The sequence below is a fragment of the Necator americanus genome, chromosome II (assembly GCF_031761385.1).
Source record: "Necator americanus strain Aroian chromosome II, whole genome shotgun sequence".
NCBI lineage: Eukaryota > Metazoa > Nematoda > Chromadorea > Rhabditida > Ancylostomatidae > Necator > Necator americanus.
The window spans coordinates 11,398,312-11,416,690 of record NC_087372.1 but is presented as its reverse complement, the minus strand read 5'-3'; the positions used below and the strand labels follow the sequence as shown (position 1 = coordinate 11,416,690).

The window sequence follows — 18,379 nt, the reverse complement described above, 5'->3', positions numbered from 1 at the left end:
CCCCAAATTATGTGCTGCAGTAAACACATGGTCCACTCGCTTCTGTTCAGATTCCCTTCGTTCGGCCTGCCTTGCCACAGACGCACCCACAACATGATTGCACTTCCAAATCATATCAGGACCTTTCCCTCCAAAAGTCGCCCGAGCACGGCTGTCCGAGCTGACATACAATCTGGCGCGCACCTACAGCAGATCATATTTCCCATAATCTTGCTATGGAGCACAACTACGAATTGCACTTATTGCACGCCATTTTCTCATGATCTTTTTTCTTCTACTAGTATTACACTGAGAAATATATCTCCAGCATGTCTCATGAACAAGCGCGAGCTTTGCTTGAAATATGGGAATAGCGTCACCTTCGATGATAAAGAAACGTTTGCAATAGTCTTCCGAGGTACCATATGGATGGAAAATTCGGGCGACAACAGTGAGTTCGGCAGAAATATGTGAGTGTGCGCCGGCCATGCTACTCATTATCGCACTATTACAATCCTGACAATGGATGGGCGGCAACTTGCGACAGCCTCATCTTCCAAGGTCTTTGCTGACACCCTTCCTTGCTCACTGATCACCATCGCGCATCCTCATCCATTTCATCTAATCCTATATGCACGTGCGAATGCACTCCTGATCCTGAAACCCTTGTCCTTGTTGTCCTTTAGAATGATTTATTAGCCGACTGCTCGCGAGAAAGCTGATCATTTGAGATTTTGATCGAAGAGCAGCAGAAACTATGAATTTCCGATCGGAATTGTTCCGATAGAAATCGAAATCGAAGGTATCCAGACAGGGAACCATAATAGTTCTCATTTCTCATTATACGCTGCAGTCTCACAGACTCCACCACACTACATTACAAAGTTGGATTATTACATACAGTAACTACTATAATCAGGTACACTTTTGTAGCATTAATTGCTGTAAATGAGAACAAATTATGCATATCTCCAGCGATGCTTGTTACTTTACCTTAATGATAACGCCTTCGATCTCTTCTGTGATAACATCTACATCTTTGTTCTTTTGTTTACAGCTTTGTTTGTTTGTAGTGTTGGCGGCTCATTATTCTCTTTGATGAGTATAGATAAACATGCACGGACACATATGAGCAGAACACGTCTTGCGCAAATGAATGAACCAATCGCTTTCTATAGCGCATTTGATGTTTGCACTACGACATCATGTTTTTTTTTTATCAACCCTTCTCGATCATGACTATTCTCCGAAAGCATCGAGTGGTTTGTTAGTCTGTATATAATATAATTGGTCGGCACTTGCATTTCCTCTTCGCATAACCAGCGATTTTTCGATTTTTCTTCGTGGTAATTTGGGATTAAGTTATTGTATCTGGTCGGAAATTCTTCCACTATCTGGCATCCCCAATATCTGGGACTCGTTTCTTCTCAATAGAATCCTTTGAAATGCCATGTAGCATGTCACACCGAAAAGCTGTCACAGCTGAATGCAGAATAATAGTACATAATCATATATGTAATGTTAATTGTATAGTCGGAATGTGCAACAAACAAATAAAAACGGAAATCACTAGGGAAATTAAACGAAGTAAGACGGAAGAAAAAATAAGGAAGACTTTGAAATCATTTGAGAAATAACCTCAAAGTGTCTAGATATCTTGAAAATGTGTCTGGGGAAATTATTTTTGAAACCACTCAATAATCAAACTACACGGATATGTCCGTACACAAAGAGAACCGAACAAATACGATCAAAAACTGCAAATTGCAAAAAACAATTCCAAATTCTACCGCAATAAGGTAAATTTTTTCTTTAAAAAATCTCTCGAAAATTACGCATCATGCGGCAATTATTGAGCGAAGCTATGGGCGCCAACGAACGAATTAGACATTCCGCTCTCCGCCTCTCTTTTTTGCACTGAGCAGTAAAGAAAGAGTAACCATAGCTTTCAAAGTACTTGTTGTTACCAGGGAAAAACATATCGAATTTCCATGATAACAACAAATGAAACTTCAAATCATTTGATTTTCCACATTTTAAGTGATATTTAGAGGTCTGTCAAAAGGAGTTTTTTAAGGTTTGTTATAAAGAGAAAAACATCAAAGTCAACCTACATATGTCTTAGAAATTCCTGTTCTGATACCATATTTATCTGACAGATTTCATAAAATGCGAAATGCGGATGTGATGCAAAACATTTCTAGCTTCTTGATTGCAAAGCACATTTTTCGTTTCCTAACATATGTACAAGAACAATTCTCTGCTTTTTTTTAATCTGTAAGAGACTTTCTTTTGCCTACGCATTCGACGTAGAGGTCACGAATATGAGATCGATGTGACGATATGACTATGCTGTGGTATACTGTAGCAACTGCTTCTCTCAAAAAAAGCTCGCTACACTGAGCGGGGAAGATTAATTTCTTGTCCATTCTCGAACATAAACCATCGAAAGGTAGATGAAATCGATACTGGTGGAGAGAACTCATTAACATGTTAAGTTTCTAGCATATTTTTGTGTAATCACCACTCCAAACGTTCCGATATTCAAGATTTAGGCAAATTCTCATTTCCTTTGATCTGAGTGTACTTGGTGTATGGGACACGGTCCAAAGCAGGTATCGTATTCGTGACTGGCATCCTTAAAGTCACTGCTGCACAAAAGCACTGTAGATCTTCTGCAAAGTAAACAAAAGATCCTCGAATGGGTCTCCAGGTCCCAAAATAAGTTCAGCGAATGTGTCTCTTGTCGGCAATGCGTAAGCTTCAAGTTCTCATCCTTTAAAAAAAAAAGTGGTGCAAAAACAACGAACATGTGTTGACCATTCGGCACATTGAAACTTCGAGGGAATTATTCAGTAATTTCACTCGAAAAAGTTTAAATAAAACATTTGATAAAGTGAATGAGATTTTTAGATGGATAAACCAGATAAAAGATGAAAGTAATATCTAAGATAAAGCGAGGCTCAATCTGCATATCTAAAATAAAATCCTCAAAAAAAAAGTTTTCGCATGAACGAGAATTGGATCCTCGTTGCTTTCTTTCATCACTATGGATCGCCATGTGGAAAGAATCATTTCTCAAGATGTGTTGGCTGTGGGTTTGATTGAATTCTGAGCTTAGAAATGCGAATTCGTGAAAGTTTCTGCTGAATTTCAGTATGAAATCGAACTTTCATTCTTTTGAAAACATTTGTTTTGCATGAGTAATGGCGATGTGGAGCTGAAAGAGAAGAAAAAAAGAAACCGACAATTCATAATAGAGTTCTGTCCGCTTCCCAATGTTTTTTAAACATAGGAAACATCATTTTTCCTTTTCAGTGTTTTTCTTTCCTAAGTAAATATCCTAAACATAAACAACATAACAATTACTAGAGATGAAGTGATCATCAACCACTTTAACTAGTGTTTGAAAAAAATCCCTAAAAATGTCATAATTCGATCCTCTTTCCTCATATTTTTGCATTTTCGTTGACTACGAAGCGCTATCAAAACTTCTATTTTAAAATAGATAAAAATGATTACCACGAAATCATTGTGTACATGAAATACTGGGTATTTTCATTGAAGATTAGTAGAATTACATGAAGAAAGAACAAATTATAGAATGAAGCTATGAAAAAGTCATCTCTCCTCGGAAAACCAATTAGGAAATCATTTTGAATGTAGCTTTTTCCAACAAAACAATCTTTTGCATGCCTGAAAGCGTTCATTTCTCCGCTGCATGGATTTGGCATGATTTTGAATGTCAAACTGATATCTATCGCAAAAAGGTTGATGCTTCTATTTCGCTGTCTATCAGAATCATTTAATTTTTTGCTTGTTGATTTCTAAAGTAAACTGTGAATAATACATGTATAATAATATCTTTGCGGTCAACTATAGCGTAGCAAAATTTCGAAAAAAGAAATCGAAAAATTTTCCCCATAGTTTTTTTGTTAGTTATGGCATTCTCTGCTTTCCGCATCATCCTCCGTTCTGTGTGCTAGATGGATGTCAAATGCCGAAACCACACAACTGTTCGTCCCCGCTCACTCGAAGCCAGCAATCCCCGTTCCTAACTGAACAAATTCCAGCATCGATGTGACGTGACATCCTTATGAACAATGTGACCGATCAGCATGGTCTTAACCTTCTTCCTCTTCGCGCACACACTGTGGTTGTACTGTATTCCTGTTCTACCGACAAGCACTTCAATTTTTCCAACAAATACAACCATGAAATGCAGGTTCGTGAAGCCAAATTAATTGCATGACTCTATTTTTTAAAGAAATCGTTTTTGCTTACTTTTTCCGATATTTAAGCAGATCATAAAAAGAATCAGAGTGAACATGATGAGTACCTTCGGTTCATAAACCAAAATACTATTATATTGTGGAATAGTAATTAGTTGAACTTAATTTAGACAGATAAATCAACATCATTCATTTTCATCCAATAGACGGATAAATCAATCGACAATCTTTTTTTGGATAAAAATAGCAATAGAAACAAACTAAAGCAACAAAAACCAAAATAACTAAGCATTAGTTATGAGTTCCTTTTTTGAGAAAAGAAAACACCACGTGAGAGATAAATATATCCTACTTTTTCCTGTATTATAATTTTCGGTTTTCTTTACATTGGTCAGCGGTAGGAAATGTGTTAGAGAAATTTTCTGAGAGTGGACTTTTTCAAGACGCAGATAACTCCTCAATATTTTACTCTCCATAATTTTCGCATACTCGAAAACAAAAGATATAAAAATTTAAGCGATCTATTAGGTCTTATATTATTATTATTATTATTATTGTTATTATTATTATTATTACAATTTCTATTTCATCGTTTTTCATCCAATTCAAAAATGGTTCTGTGTTCAAATTCGTGGTAACTAGTTCGCTGAAATTTTTGATTAGATGTCCATTCAATAGGTAGTTTTTCATTTTCCTTCTTTCATCTATGTAGAAGTGTGAGGATGAGAGTTTTTGCAGAGTAAGTTTTTTTTTTACTTTGTATACTATTATTTTCACGTTTTCCACTTACTCTTTGTTCTCCTTTGCGCTGCGTTTCATAATAGTTTATCCTTCTAGATTCCGGCTTTCGTAGTGCAGCAATAAAGTGCCATCATAGTACATGCTTTACACTTGGACGACTTAAGTAAAAAAAAAAGTGGAGGAATGCAGCAGTAGCATGAAATATTGCTCCTAGAGGTTTCCTTAAAACGCCGGATAATTTTCAGGTTCTCAAAAAATCCCGAAGACGACGCATGGCATCAATGCGATTGCGTACCGGTGGGTAATGATGACTCTGTTCATGTCATATGTCGTCAAGTGCTTGCGTCCACAGTTCCACCATTGCCAACAGGCGATGGTCAGACGCTTACAGCAGGAAGTATAGTCGCACTTTCTATGACTGACGGTGGCTTAGCATTTATTCAACAAGACGCTTTTCGAATGCATGACATACAAGCTCTTGATTTTTCTGACAATCAAATCCAGACGGTGAATGTGAATGCTTTTCGGGGTCTCGAGGTGGGTGCTTTAGATCCACTCAGCATAATACAATCTGGACGTTACAAGCTCTTTTCAGATGAAACTGACCCATCTGAGTCTCAAGCACAACAATTTATCTGTGATTCCTGCTTGGGCACTCACATATTTGCATCATCTACAAGTTTTGCGGTTGGATGGGAATCGCATTAGTCATGTTCGAGCTAATACATTTGACGAAACTCAGCTCAACAACCTTCACTTCCTGCATCTTGACAATAATCAGGTGTAGTTTGTTCATTAGTTAGACAAAAAAAAGAGGTTTGAATGAGAAGAGAAGTCAATGACCATAGCAAAAAACAAGTCAAGTTGAAAGATAAGCAAGTTTAATTTTTGAGAGATAGAAATAGTTGACAACTGTCTATTCTTGGAAAAGCAAGCTCGATTATCTTATCAGAAGACTACCATTGTATTTTTCCATTTCCCGGAAATATACAATGAAGAGATGATATCATAGCCAACCGAAGATGTTCAGTCACTGAACATTCCGTTCATTCGAATTTCACTTTTTTTTCGAAAATAAACGCTAGTATAGGAAGATCTCCATGCAGCAATCATTGCAAGATGCCAGCCACGCCAATGCTTGCTTCAAAATTTGTCTTTGACTAAAAAAAAAGTTCAGATTTCATTCATTCCCAATATGGCGTTTGCTCGGTTGCGATTGATCGTTCTCACTTTGTCCAACAATAGGATAACCCATCTGGAGAAAATGTCTCTTCCACCTTCGCTGAGTATTCTCGAACTCAGAAACAATCTCCTAACTCAGGTATACGTTTTTGTTTTCAGCTACAAAAGATATTTCACAACAACTAAATCGGATGCAACTGCAGATCCCCTACCTCGCCTTGAAGGACAAAATTGCACTACAGGTATTAGACCTTGACGGGAACAACATATCAATGCTACACTCCAACTCAGAAGTTCATTTCAAAAATGAGATAAGGCTCGTACTAAGGAACAACAAAATACGATCCCTTACAAGTACATCGTTCAAAAGTTTCAGAAAATTTAAAGAGCTTGACCTAAGCTATAATCAAGTGAGTTAATTAAATTTTTACCTAATGTGTAGGGGAGAGGGATTACTCATGTTTAGATTTCGAGTGTACATCCTACTGCATTCGATGGCATAAGTCAAATAAAGGCACTGGATTTGAGCTACAATTCTATAGCTTTTATCGCTCGTGGAACGCTGAAGAATTTGGCAAAAAACCTTGAGAAGTTAAATCTTGAGGAGAACATTTTCCATACCCTACCAGATGCTCTGATGGACCTTCGAAATCTGACACATCTGAACTTGAACGGAAACAAGTTGACCAAGTGAGGCTGTACAAATTTGAAAATTTAAAAACCATAGAAATTAGAAAAAAAAAGAGAGGGAGAAAAAAGTCAAAGACGTGTGATCAGTAAGAGTGCAAGGCTTTAGGAATCAGTCTAAGGTCTCTTTTTGTATTCAGGTTGAACGAGGAAGCTGTCGAAGGACTGAGAGACGCGCTTGTGGAGCTCTCACTAGCTTACAATCGCTTAAAAATGGTTCCTACGAATCTTCTGAATGGAATGAGCCGGTTACAGCACCTGGATTTGTCGAAGAACAACATCAAAAGCTTGCACAGACTAGCTTTCGGCACATTTGACGGAACAGGGACCAGTCTCATTCATTTAAATTTGGCAGGAAACCAACTGAAGGTCATAGAGGATCCTGGAGTGTTCCTATACATGACGTCATTAGCCTATCTTGATCTTTCTTATAATCAACTTGATGAGATTGAGCCGAAGACGTTTGAGAAACTACCCGGATTGGAAAGGCTCTACCTTCAGGTAGTTTTTGAATAATCCGTGTTGAAAATCATGCAGAATCCACAAAAAAAATTTCTTTTTAAGGTTTCTATTTCTGCACATTTTCAGAACAACAAACTCAAGAAACTACCATTGCATGCTTCACAGCGTATGCAAAATTTACGCCAACTGAATTTGGACAACAATGAGATCAAAGAACTCCCAGATCATCTGTTAACTTCAACACCACACTTGGAACATTTATCTATAGCAGGGAATCAAATACATTCGATCAACGATCGAGTATTTCATTCAAGCAATTCGAAGACGCTCAAATCATTGAATCTAGCAGGGAATCAAATCTCAAACATATCGAGCAGAGCTTTCCAGCATATGGATAACCTACAGGTGTTGAAATTGAATAACAATCGCATTCGTACCATCGATTCAATGGTGAGACTCCATGTTCTCTTACTCATGCTTTTGAATGATGATAGGGTTGAGCCTTTCATGTTTTCAGGTGTTCGCAGAATTGCGCAATTTGCGTCACCTCGACCTATCTCACAATGAGATCATTTGGATTCATCCGCAAGCTTTCTCGAGCATGCCGGTTCTTGAAACCCTTTTGCTCGACAATAACCAAATAGAAAAAATCGATAGATCCGCATTTTACCGAATCAATCGAATAGAGACGCTGGATCTTAGCAATAATCAATTGAAGAACTTTAGCTGTGAGCAGCTCGGATCTATTCAAACCGTCTACAACCTTAACCTCGCACAAAATCGGATTGAACAGTAAGATCGCAGCTTCTAAGTTTCCAGTAAAAATGAAATGAAATGTGCTTGTGAAGAATAGTCAATATTATGTAATGAAGTATTGTAGGATTGATCTCACCTGCATCCTACGAAGCCTTGTTCGTCTGGATCTAGGGCATAATTTTCTCGAGACTATTCGGAAAAGTATGATGGATGGTGCTGATAGGTTATTGGAAATCACTCTCAAAAACAATGGAATTTTGGAGCTACAAGGAAACACTTTTTCCTGCTGTCCAAAGCTATCTACGATTGATCTTTCGCACAATCACCTTAAAACAATACAAAAAGGGACCTTTTCTGATCAGGTAAAGCTTCGCAACTCATAGTTCCTGTTCAAATAAGAGAAAACACACGTTGAATTGAAAAAGGGTATCATAGCGTAGAATGGGTCAGTTCCTGAGCAAACGCGGACCTAGCTGTAGATTATATGTGTTATGGTCAAATCTTGGGCAATGTACAACAGATGAAATTAGCTTAGTGATCAAACCACAGTGAAGATAAAATAACCGCATTAGAACAACTTTCTTTCTCCCCAACATTTACAACATTCTAGTTTTCACAAGTATCTTCAGAGGAATATCACTTCCATTAACTTTCTTCTCCGCAAAAAGAAAACGAATAAACTCTAAGGTTCACGGAAAGATTCACGAAAGTTCCAAGAAAAAACATTTAAGTGCTCTTTAGAGGTCCTTTTCCAAAAAAAAATTATCGAAACTTCTGTAATTGTAGTTTTCTTCCGTACGGCAAACAGGATCGTAAGTTCCTGCGGATCTCCTAATTGCTTTTGATGATTGAAAACAGTCTTCGCATTAATGAGGGATCTGCAAGCGAATAAATGCAAAGATTCGTTCCAAAAAAGCAATATTTCTATCTATTTCAACTCTTCTCACGATCACAACATTGATTTGGAAGATAGACCTCATTTCTGAATTCTCAAGAAGAACTTGGCAAAATACATTTTGTTACAAAATTCCTGCCCTGAAAAGCAAAACATATGGAACCATTTCGAGGACAGAAATAGAGAATTTCCACATTTTTTTGAAGCATTCAAGCAACTGATTTTCAGGAGCTGCTCAATCGTCTAGACATAAGCTACAATGCATTGCAAAACTTCCAACTCGGATGTTTCGGAAAAAATAACATTCTATTGCTGAATGCTGCTTTCAACGAACTTTCTAAAGTTCCTATAGAAGCGCTACAATCAACGTCAGCTTGTATTTCTTCACTTAACATGGACAACAATCGCATTCGAACACTGGAATCATCGCAATTCTTCGGACTACAAAATCTTACGCAGCTAGTAATCTCCCGAAATTTTATCGAAACTATTGAAGACGGTGCTTTTGAACATCTCCCCGCTCTCAAATATCTGGACATAAGCAATAATCCAATCAGTACGTGGAGTCCTTCTGCGTTCCGAGTAAGTGAACAATAGTAATATCCGCTTTTGTGAACAAACTATAAGTAAGAACCAAAATAAATAAGCTTTCAGGATATGAGTAGCTCTATGGATAGCCTTAATCTAGCGAACACGGGACTATTTTCAATACCTCGAATGAACCACCACGCCATACGACACTTCAATCTTAGCATGTGAGTATCACAACCTACAAAACTTCCTCGTAAGGCTTCAACTTATGATCAAGAGAAGGATATGAGGCGTACCAGCACTGTGTTTCAAGAACAACGAGTGAGGGTGAAAAATGGAGTGGAAATGACGAAGGCCAAAGGAGTCTGAATAGTGAAAAACCAACTAAAATAATAAATAAACTAAAATAGATATGCCGCAGCCAAATCAGGAAGTAAATAAATCCCGTCCCCTTCAAAGTTAGCAAGAACAGATTAATTACTTCTACTTGAGGTGCCATCAATGAATCCAAAGAAAAGGATAAAACCTGGAGACATTTGCAGGAATAAGATCTATGACGTATCACGGATGGATATAAAGAAAACCGCACAACTAATTTCGTTGGACATCTCGAACAATAACATACAAAGGATTGAAGAAGATGTATTCGAAGATTTAGTCAACCTCAAAGAATTGAACATTAGTGGAAACCCTATCAAAGAAATTCTTGGAGATCACTTCCGACCTCTTTATCAGGTAAAATGTAAAATTATGAACTTCAGCAGTAACTACTAGCAATAATTAGATAGTAAAAATACCAAAGGAGTATAAAAGAAAAATTTTATAGAAGAATGTGAACTACCTGTTGAATTTCAGCTTGAAACTCTGTCGATTCACGATCTTCCATCACTTTCAAAGCTTCCAAACCCATCCGAGTTTTCTCATCTCGCGAGTCTTCGCAACTTACAAGTGATGCACAAAACTCTCCCCATCAATGAAACTTAATAGCTCGAAAAGCTTATTTTTAGTTGTACAACCTCGCCGGTACGGGTCTCAAGTATAACACTACGCAAATACTACAACATCTTCCCCCGTTGCGATCGCTCTTCATCGAATTTCAAGAACGAATAATCGATGGTCAGCTGCATGATGTCGATATGACACACATGAGACAATTGACAATCACTGGAAGAAACATCACTAATGTAAACGTTATTATTACTTCAAAAGTGCATATTTGAAGTAGAGTCGGCTTAATTTCAGATTAGCTCGATTGCAGTACATGCGCTGAGGGGTTACAAAGTTCATTTATCAGTGATAAACACCTCCCTGCAAGAATTTCCTACTTCTTTGTTCACAACATTGGGTGGCATATACTTCCTCACTTTGTCTCTATCTCACAACAAAATTCGAACTGTACAACCATTCAAAAATTCTATTCAACCATGGATCAACCAACATGGTACCATATTGGAGGCTATCGATCTTACGGTAAGATAGTTAAAATTTCTATCTGTATTGTTGGCATAGGTCTATTCATCAGAGAATAACGACCAACTGACGAACAATCAAAAAACAAGAACGAATATCATGTAGGTTAACTCGTGGATATGAATGTTAGGAATTTCACCACCTGAGTTGGTCGTAGTTTTCCACACAGAATCTTAGTGGTTTCAAATTTGAGACGAATTAGGGTTTGAACGAAAAAGCTTCTTTGGCCTCAAGGCAGCATCAATAGTAGAATACAGCAATGACAGTCACTAGAGAAACAAATAACATCCTAATCATTGGCAAGTAACGCTCAAACAACCGTTAAGGCCTCGTGGTGGAACAGTACTTTTTTGATGTAGAAAAGAGATAGAAGTAATGAACTGATATACTTAAGATTTCGAAAAACCTTTAAAAACTCACATGTTCTCTCATTATTATAAAACAGAGTGTCAAAGTTGTCTGCTACACTGCAACTACCCACTACTATTATCCCAGGGAAATCCAATTCAATGTGATTGCTCCATGTCATGGGTGACTGAATGGATTCGATCGTCAAGGACCAATGCTAGAGAGTTCGAGAAAGTTTACTGTAAGAACAAACCGTCGGAAGAAAACTCTTTGAGCTTTGTATACAGCAAGTATTATATGAATTCAACACGATGTTTGTTGGAAAACGGGGCCAATGTGAACTCTGTTCTTCTCATTGTTTGTACGATATGGGTATTTATTTGTTCCGTTTTCATTTGATCAAATGTTCATTTGTTTTGTTGAAAAGGTATAAATAGGTTAGATAGATATTTGAGAATAGAATCTAACGCACCTGTTCACTTTTGCGAAATCTGTTTTAAACAATGTTTCTTTGTCGTTACAGAGCAATTCCATCTTGCTATAATCCAGATCACTCGTGTCTGGAATTCAGAAGAAATGAGTTTAAAAAAACTTATTATGTAAAGTGTTAACAAACCCACCAATAATCTCTAGAATAGGTGCGAAGAGAATGTTCAAAAAATCCGATAGCTCGTCAGCGCGGCAACCACCAAGGTAACGAAAAATAGCTGCACGTCGGGACTCAACTAGATTACGTTTCGTTTGAGCCCAAAGCTTGCCATATAAGAACCTAAGAAGCGAAAGTTAGCTTCTAAATTCGAGAGAAAACATTTGAAGAACCTACCTCAGAAGTACACGCATCACGGTGGGTCTGTGATCCTTGTGTACAACAGAATTTCCTTCTTCTTCATTGATGGAAAATAAGACAAGCTGTTCACGAAACGATTTTTCGTCAAGAAGACGTTCAAAATTCTCCCTCAAATGGAACAAACACGTATGTGGATAATAGAAGGAAAATGAACCAATCACTTGTAAGGAAGTAATGCTCTGTCTCTGTAAGAAAATATGCAAGCAATGACCGACTTTTGCACCATATCATTCCCAACGATCAGAAGCTGAAATTCTTCCACGATAGAAATATATAAGGACGATGAGTGAAAAAAAGCAACTTACGTGATCATACATTTCACGGATCTTTCCCTCCATGTACACTGACTTAGCGTCACTGAACTTAGAATACACGTCGAGAAAAGCGCACAAAGCCTGAAATGATGCGAGAGATTACACAAGTAGTACGAGTTGTGAGCAATTCTAGGATTCTTCTTTACATGGAAGAAAACACCTATTCTGAATCGCTTGGTCCCTAAGATGTCCAACAATCAAACTTTAATTTCCTCCAATTTCACCATACGTTAAAGTGAAGTGCACCTTGGTAACATTCAGTTTTTGGTCAGTTTTGTTAACTGATGGTTCCGGTGGCTGTTCAGTTTCCTCGTTGTTCAAAACATTCCTTTCCTGAACGCGTGAAGCGTGCAGAGTGCAAGAGCTCATGCTTTCAATGATGAATGGAAGGTAATCGGTGCTGAAACATGTACCTTTTGAACGCAAAACTTAGAAAACACAGCACAAACTACAAATAAGGAACTATTATATTACTTATAAATCTCCAAAAGTATAGGGGAAAGAATTCTTGTTCGTCTTTGAGCCAGATCGGAAATGTTAGCCATGAACTTGAATATCTGAAAAGTTCCAGGTAAATACTTCTAGAAGAACGTAACAATTACATACGATATCGGAGACGCACTTGTATACGTGTTGAGTGGTAGTCGAACCTATTGCAATTGTCACACCATTCCAATAAATGTGGAGGATCCGAGGAAATATCCGACTCACGGCACCCTTAAGTTTCACGCGTGTCGGTCGTATTAGAGAAATGAAGCAGAATAATTCTACAGTACAGTGCACTTTAACTTCGAAAGGACAATATAGACGTGAGGATGTTGCAACTTCAAGTGGATTGTAAGTTTACCTGCGTTGACTTGGAGAAGTGTTTCGGATAAAACATTCCAAAACTCGTCAATGGTCATCCCTCGAGCGAACGATTCTAGGATTTCATACATAGCAGGCCACAATTTCGTAAACTGCACGAAGAACTGTGCTAGTCCAAACCGCAAGACAATCTGAGAAACAAATGTTTGAATATATGAAACAGGAATACGGAAACGAATGAAGAAAATAGAAAAGAAGAAAGAAGAAACGGACATACATGGTCGCATTCTGTGCTCAAATCACGAGGTAGGAGTTTCTTGTGGGAACCATAAATGAGTTTCCGGAATTGCAGAAGACGACTCCGAAAGTCTATGATGTCACAGCGCTCAGCAGCTAGCAATATATTGAAAACATTTTCGTCAACTGTCTTAAATATGGTTACGTCACTGAAATATATATCAACGAAAACAGGAGGAGATTGCACTTGCCACAATGCCTGTTCCTTCTTCATCTCCTCCTTCAATTTCAAAGTTGATTGAGCTCAAAATTTCTAGAGCGCTACACCTTATGGATGCACTAGGGTTGAAATAGCAAGGCAACAGTAGCTCGGTGATTCTAGAGAGAAAGATTGAACATCAGATTACATATGTAATATTGAACGTTCTTGACGCATGTCAAACCTTTTCAAATTGATGGTTTCTCGTTGACTGGTGGCGGCTTCTAGATAGAAACGATAAAGCCTCAGAGAAGATTCGCAGCACTTCGTGCTCCTGCAACCAAAACAATGAACCACTTGAAGTTAGCTCTTAGTGTTATTTCGAATTCTTGAAAACAGAGAAGTTTCGACACGTACTTCAAAAAATAAGATTTTGCTGCACAGTTAATGCCTGAGAAATGTAAGAAATCACGAGCGGAAGTTAGCACGCGCAAGCTACCGATAAAAAAATAGAATTTGGTTCTATACATAATCACAGGGATTTGTCTGCCTGTGTGCACAAGTGGGGAAAAAAGATGTACGGAGGCAAGGAAATGCAAACGAAATAAGAGAGATTTAACCAAATTTTGGAAACATGCCATAAAATGAGTCAGGAGAAGAAAGAAATAGTTTTCTACTCCCAGACTAAAATTTCAAATCTTGGCGGCGACAAAATCTAGATTTTCGGGTGCCTCTTTTGGAATCTTTGGTGGGGAACGTTGGGTTCTACAAATTCTACTTCAACACCCCACTCACTCTACACCCCACGAGCTAGATCCTCTTCACCTGGGTAGGGTCCGGCTCCTCCTTATCGCAACTATGCTTTACTTCTAGACTTCATGGAGGTGTAAAGTTACGACAATATAAGGAAGTAACATATAAGTCCTTCGTCAAAATAAATTAAATACGAAAAAAGTAATTCAAAAGCAACTTCAAATTTACCTAACGAACTCTCCCACAGCAGAGAATTCTACTTTCTTCAGCTGACTCTTATCCACCTGATATAGAGAAGAAACGGCGATAAGAGCAAGTTGTGACGCCTCTAATGAGAAATCGCTCCCAGAAATTAGAGCTTGAATATAGTGAACAACATGTTCAACACCTGAAGAAAATGACCAAAGGTTCGGTTAAATGTGAACAGATATGTCAAAAACATCCTACTATCAATTTAGAGAAAACTTACAGTTAAATTCTAACAGTTTTTAATTTCATCCTCCCAAAAACGAGGAGCACAAAACTTACTCTTTCCACTAGTCGTCTCGCAGCCGATCCATGGCCATGTAGCAAGTATGTATGCTGCAAGAGGCTTCTCTATTTCCACAAGATGGTCAAGAACTACAAGGACGTACTCTCGGATGGACTTATGAGATGGAGAATCCAGTAAAGGGGGCCGGCCTAAAAAAGAGAAAAAATAGAAGAACTTCACGCGAAGTTTCAAGCGTAACAAAGCCGCAGATTTTGTGAATCACAACATACGCTTTGAAAGGCCATCCAAAATAGGTCGTCTACTCAGGCAAATCAAAGAGTACAGCTTTAGAATACTTGGTATTAGTGACCTTTCCTAGAACAGTAGTCACCATAGTTTTCCCGCAAAAATACTATATACCAAACAAATATAGATATCAAATCAAAGGAGGGAAGGAAAACAAAAGGGAACGCTTACTTCAGAGAATATTTTCTCCGATAGCTGTCCAACAACAGGCAAAATGTGTGAGTTGAAATACGACACAGCTACCACATTGTTGAATAGATGAAACACCTAGAGAAAAACAAGCACTACTCATGACATTACTCAGGTGAAAGAGTTATATGTCGAACTTGGACGTGATTTAACAGAAAACCGAACCAATGAGAGATCTCCTTTCTTAGAAATAACAATTGAGTAAACTGAACCGAGTGAGCTGCCCCATTCACCGCCGGATAAGACATGAACGGTGCACTGTAAAATAGAGTTTAGTAATGAAAACAGAAAATGAAACGTGTACAAAATAGTTCACCTGAAGAAGAAAATCAATAAACTCGAAGCACAACTCGAAGAAATCGAAGACAAGAACTTTCTCGATAGCTGAGAGCAAACGTTTTTCCGATGAGAACAAATTTTTCCACCTGCGCTGGACAAAGCACAGTCGCAAGAGTCGCGAAGAATAGTTAACCGAAGCCATTGATGTTGAAGACTCCATAAATTTCTTTAAAAAAAAAAGATATTATAACGTGGGTAATCAAAGGACAAAGTTCCAAAATGAGAAAGGAAAGTATAAAAGACCTACAATGATTATGATCTCAAGAAACGACAAATCCGACTTCGTCCCTTTTTGAACATACTGTACAATAAGCTGTACAGCTTGTTCGAGGATATTAACACCATATTCACGAATACTTGGATCTGCTATCGAAAATACTCCGGAAATGATACACTGTATTTGCTGGAAACAAAGATATTTGTCAACTAGTAATTTACGAATGATGAAAAAGCAACGTGTAAGAAGCCACTGAATGTCACGTGGCAATAAAGAAAATGACCTCTTCAGCGGTGCTGTGAAATCCACCGACAACTCCTTTACAAACATGGAAAAAAAGTTCGGCACAACCTTCAGAAAGGTGGTCATCGTGAACTTTGAACGCTTGCTCCACAACTTGACAACAAAGCTAAAACAGCGCCATAAATTATAGTGAGAAGTGCAGAGAGTACAACCTTACGGCAACTACCTTTTTGAGATTAGAAGATTTCCTCATAACAAAAGAGAAGGCTTCGGCAGCAAAACGCCTAACATATGGACGACTGCTTCCGAATAGTGGTATAAAACATCTAGAAGTTCCAACAATAAAAAATTTAACTGAAAATCGTTGTCAAAAAGGTGATTCAAACAATGTTATCAATGAAATGCAGTTATATCAGAAAAGAGATAACGATTTGTTGTAACTCACACGAATGATGAATTGAACTCCTTTAATAGTGCCCTCCACATAACCTTCACTATCAGTGACAAAGAGTAAAAAGCGGCTTCCACTGACTCCACATCTCGTTCTCCAAGATCTAAGACGAAACGATCATCAACTCTAATGAGTAAGGAAAACCAAATGTGTTGAAAACCCGAGAGAATACTTTGATCACATACCAAGCACATTAGTAAGTGCACCAAAGAAGTCCCACATGTCATCATGGAAGTCTTCCTTCAAGTCACGTACTAACGCTGACAGAAGCTCACAGAACGCAGGTATGGATTTGGATCCCTCAAAATTGAGAAATAACAAATGAATAAAGAAAGAACAAGGAAAATACATCACAAAAGCTGTACGACAGCAACTCACCGGATCCTGTAACCTCTTCAGCAATGAATCAGCGATAGTCCTTCTATGGAGCAACAGCTGCGCGTGAGTGTCAAGCTCATCACATGGTAAACTATCCACGAAAGATGCTGAAATTAGTAAGTTAAAAGAACGGAAATTGTACACTGTGTGAGAAAAGTGAAAGATGTTATTGAGATGAACTTACTGTAGTCAGCACCAAAACTCTGATCATTCCATTTTGTTAAAGCTTCTGTGAAGAACAATTCGCAATCATCTGGGCGATGCATCAATCTTTTGCTGAACTTCGCATTATCGCCACCAATAGAGGCTACAAGTTGATTGAACGTCAAATGCTGAAAAATGCAAAGTTTATCCAATTTTTCAACAGAGAAAAAAACCTTGACCTTGAAGCGTTGACGTTTCGGTGGAGGTGGATCTTCTTGATCGTCCATCTCTGAATTCCTAACTAAAACAAACGAAAATAAATACAGTCTATGAAACTAATTCTAAAATTCTAAAAGAAAGGGCTAAAGCAAAAGGGTATTCTTCAAACTTGTACGATAGTGCCAAGGTGTGAAGGATTTAGGCGAAAAAAAAAACACATGAAAAGTAGGAGTAAGGAAGGGAAAAATAAAGTTGGAGGATGGACACTCAGCAGTGCCCTTATTTCTGGACGATCTATCTTACTTCTTTCCCTGAGTAACTTTAGCTTGCATGTCATAGATCCTCTAAGACTAATGCTTAGGGCCTAAGGCCCGACTGATTTAGTTATTTACTTCGAGAAATAAGGGCACCACTGAGTCCCCCACCCACCCCCCAAACTTTATTACAGGTACGTTCACATATGTTTATATGTCATACACGGTTTTTAAAACTGATTTTAAAACTGGTTTTTAAAACTGATGTGTAATCTTCTGAAAACTGATTTTTAAGAACAGTTTCCAGAAGATTACACAACACTTTTTTCCTACAAAATAAAAGACATATAATTGATAGTTGTGTTCTCAAATCCTGAGATTTCTTTAAAAAGAGAAGTACACACGAAACACCACAACATGAAATAGGGCCGCAGAGTGCCCTCTCCCCGAACTACCTTTTAACCAGCAAAAACGAAGAGATTCTATCAATACTATAATACATACATCCGTAAAAAGAGACTGTTCAGACAAAAAGAAACATTTGAACAACACTAATGCGCTCTGAAGCATCACAATATGCGCGACGTCGCAGACTGTCGCGCGCGAGGATTTGTGTCAGTTACGTTGGATATCTGTCACTACAAGGATGGTTCTATCTGGAATTCATGGAACCGGTGTGCTTTTTGGAATATTGGACATGGAGAGAAGGTGACATGCAAGATTCGTC

The 18,379-nt window shown here is 38.0% G+C and overlaps 2 protein-coding genes across 2 annotated transcripts; one reads left to right on the top strand and one right to left on the bottom strand.

The window, feature by feature from the left end:
* Window positions 1–4,097: 4,097 nt before the first annotated feature.
* Window positions 4,098–11,682, top strand: RB195_017536 (uncharacterized protein; the record flags this gene model as incomplete). The annotated part of the gene is made up of 17 exons (XM_064184572.1): window positions 4,098–4,204; window positions 5,198–5,489; window positions 5,548–5,733; window positions 6,130–6,273; window positions 6,338–6,544; window positions 6,601–6,824; window positions 6,962–7,322; window positions 7,410–7,733; window positions 7,801–8,075; window positions 8,164–8,401; window positions 9,163–9,516; window positions 9,589–9,689; window positions 10,008–10,200; window positions 10,321–10,413; window positions 10,473–10,649; window positions 10,708–10,935; window positions 11,431–11,682. 17 exons carry the CDS (start codon window positions 4,098–4,100, stop codon window positions 11,680–11,682), a joined length of 3,756 nt encoding a protein of 1,251 aa, XP_064040453.1.
* Window positions 11,683–11,721: 39 nt separating this feature from the next.
* Window positions 11,722–17,466, bottom strand: RB195_017535 (uncharacterized protein; the record flags this gene model as incomplete). The annotated part of the gene is made up of 26 exons (XM_013442184.2): window positions 11,722–11,843; window positions 11,904–12,052; window positions 12,107–12,238; window positions 12,292–12,377; window positions 12,436–12,525; window positions 12,691–12,844; window positions 12,919–13,001; window positions 13,067–13,161; window positions 13,292–13,442; window positions 13,529–13,674; window positions 13,736–13,866; window positions 13,932–14,021; window positions 14,669–14,828; window positions 14,969–15,121; window positions 15,203–15,287; window positions 15,390–15,485; window positions 15,573–15,665; window positions 15,724–15,912; window positions 15,994–16,149; window positions 16,247–16,372; window positions 16,433–16,532; window positions 16,652–16,760; window positions 16,843–16,957; window positions 17,036–17,142; window positions 17,220–17,367; window positions 17,419–17,466. The coding sequence occupies 26 exons, from the start codon at window positions 17,464–17,466 to the stop codon at window positions 11,722–11,724; spliced, it is 3,114 nt and encodes a 1,037-aa protein (XP_013297638.2).
* Between the last annotated feature and the right edge of the window lie 913 nt (window positions 17,467–18,379).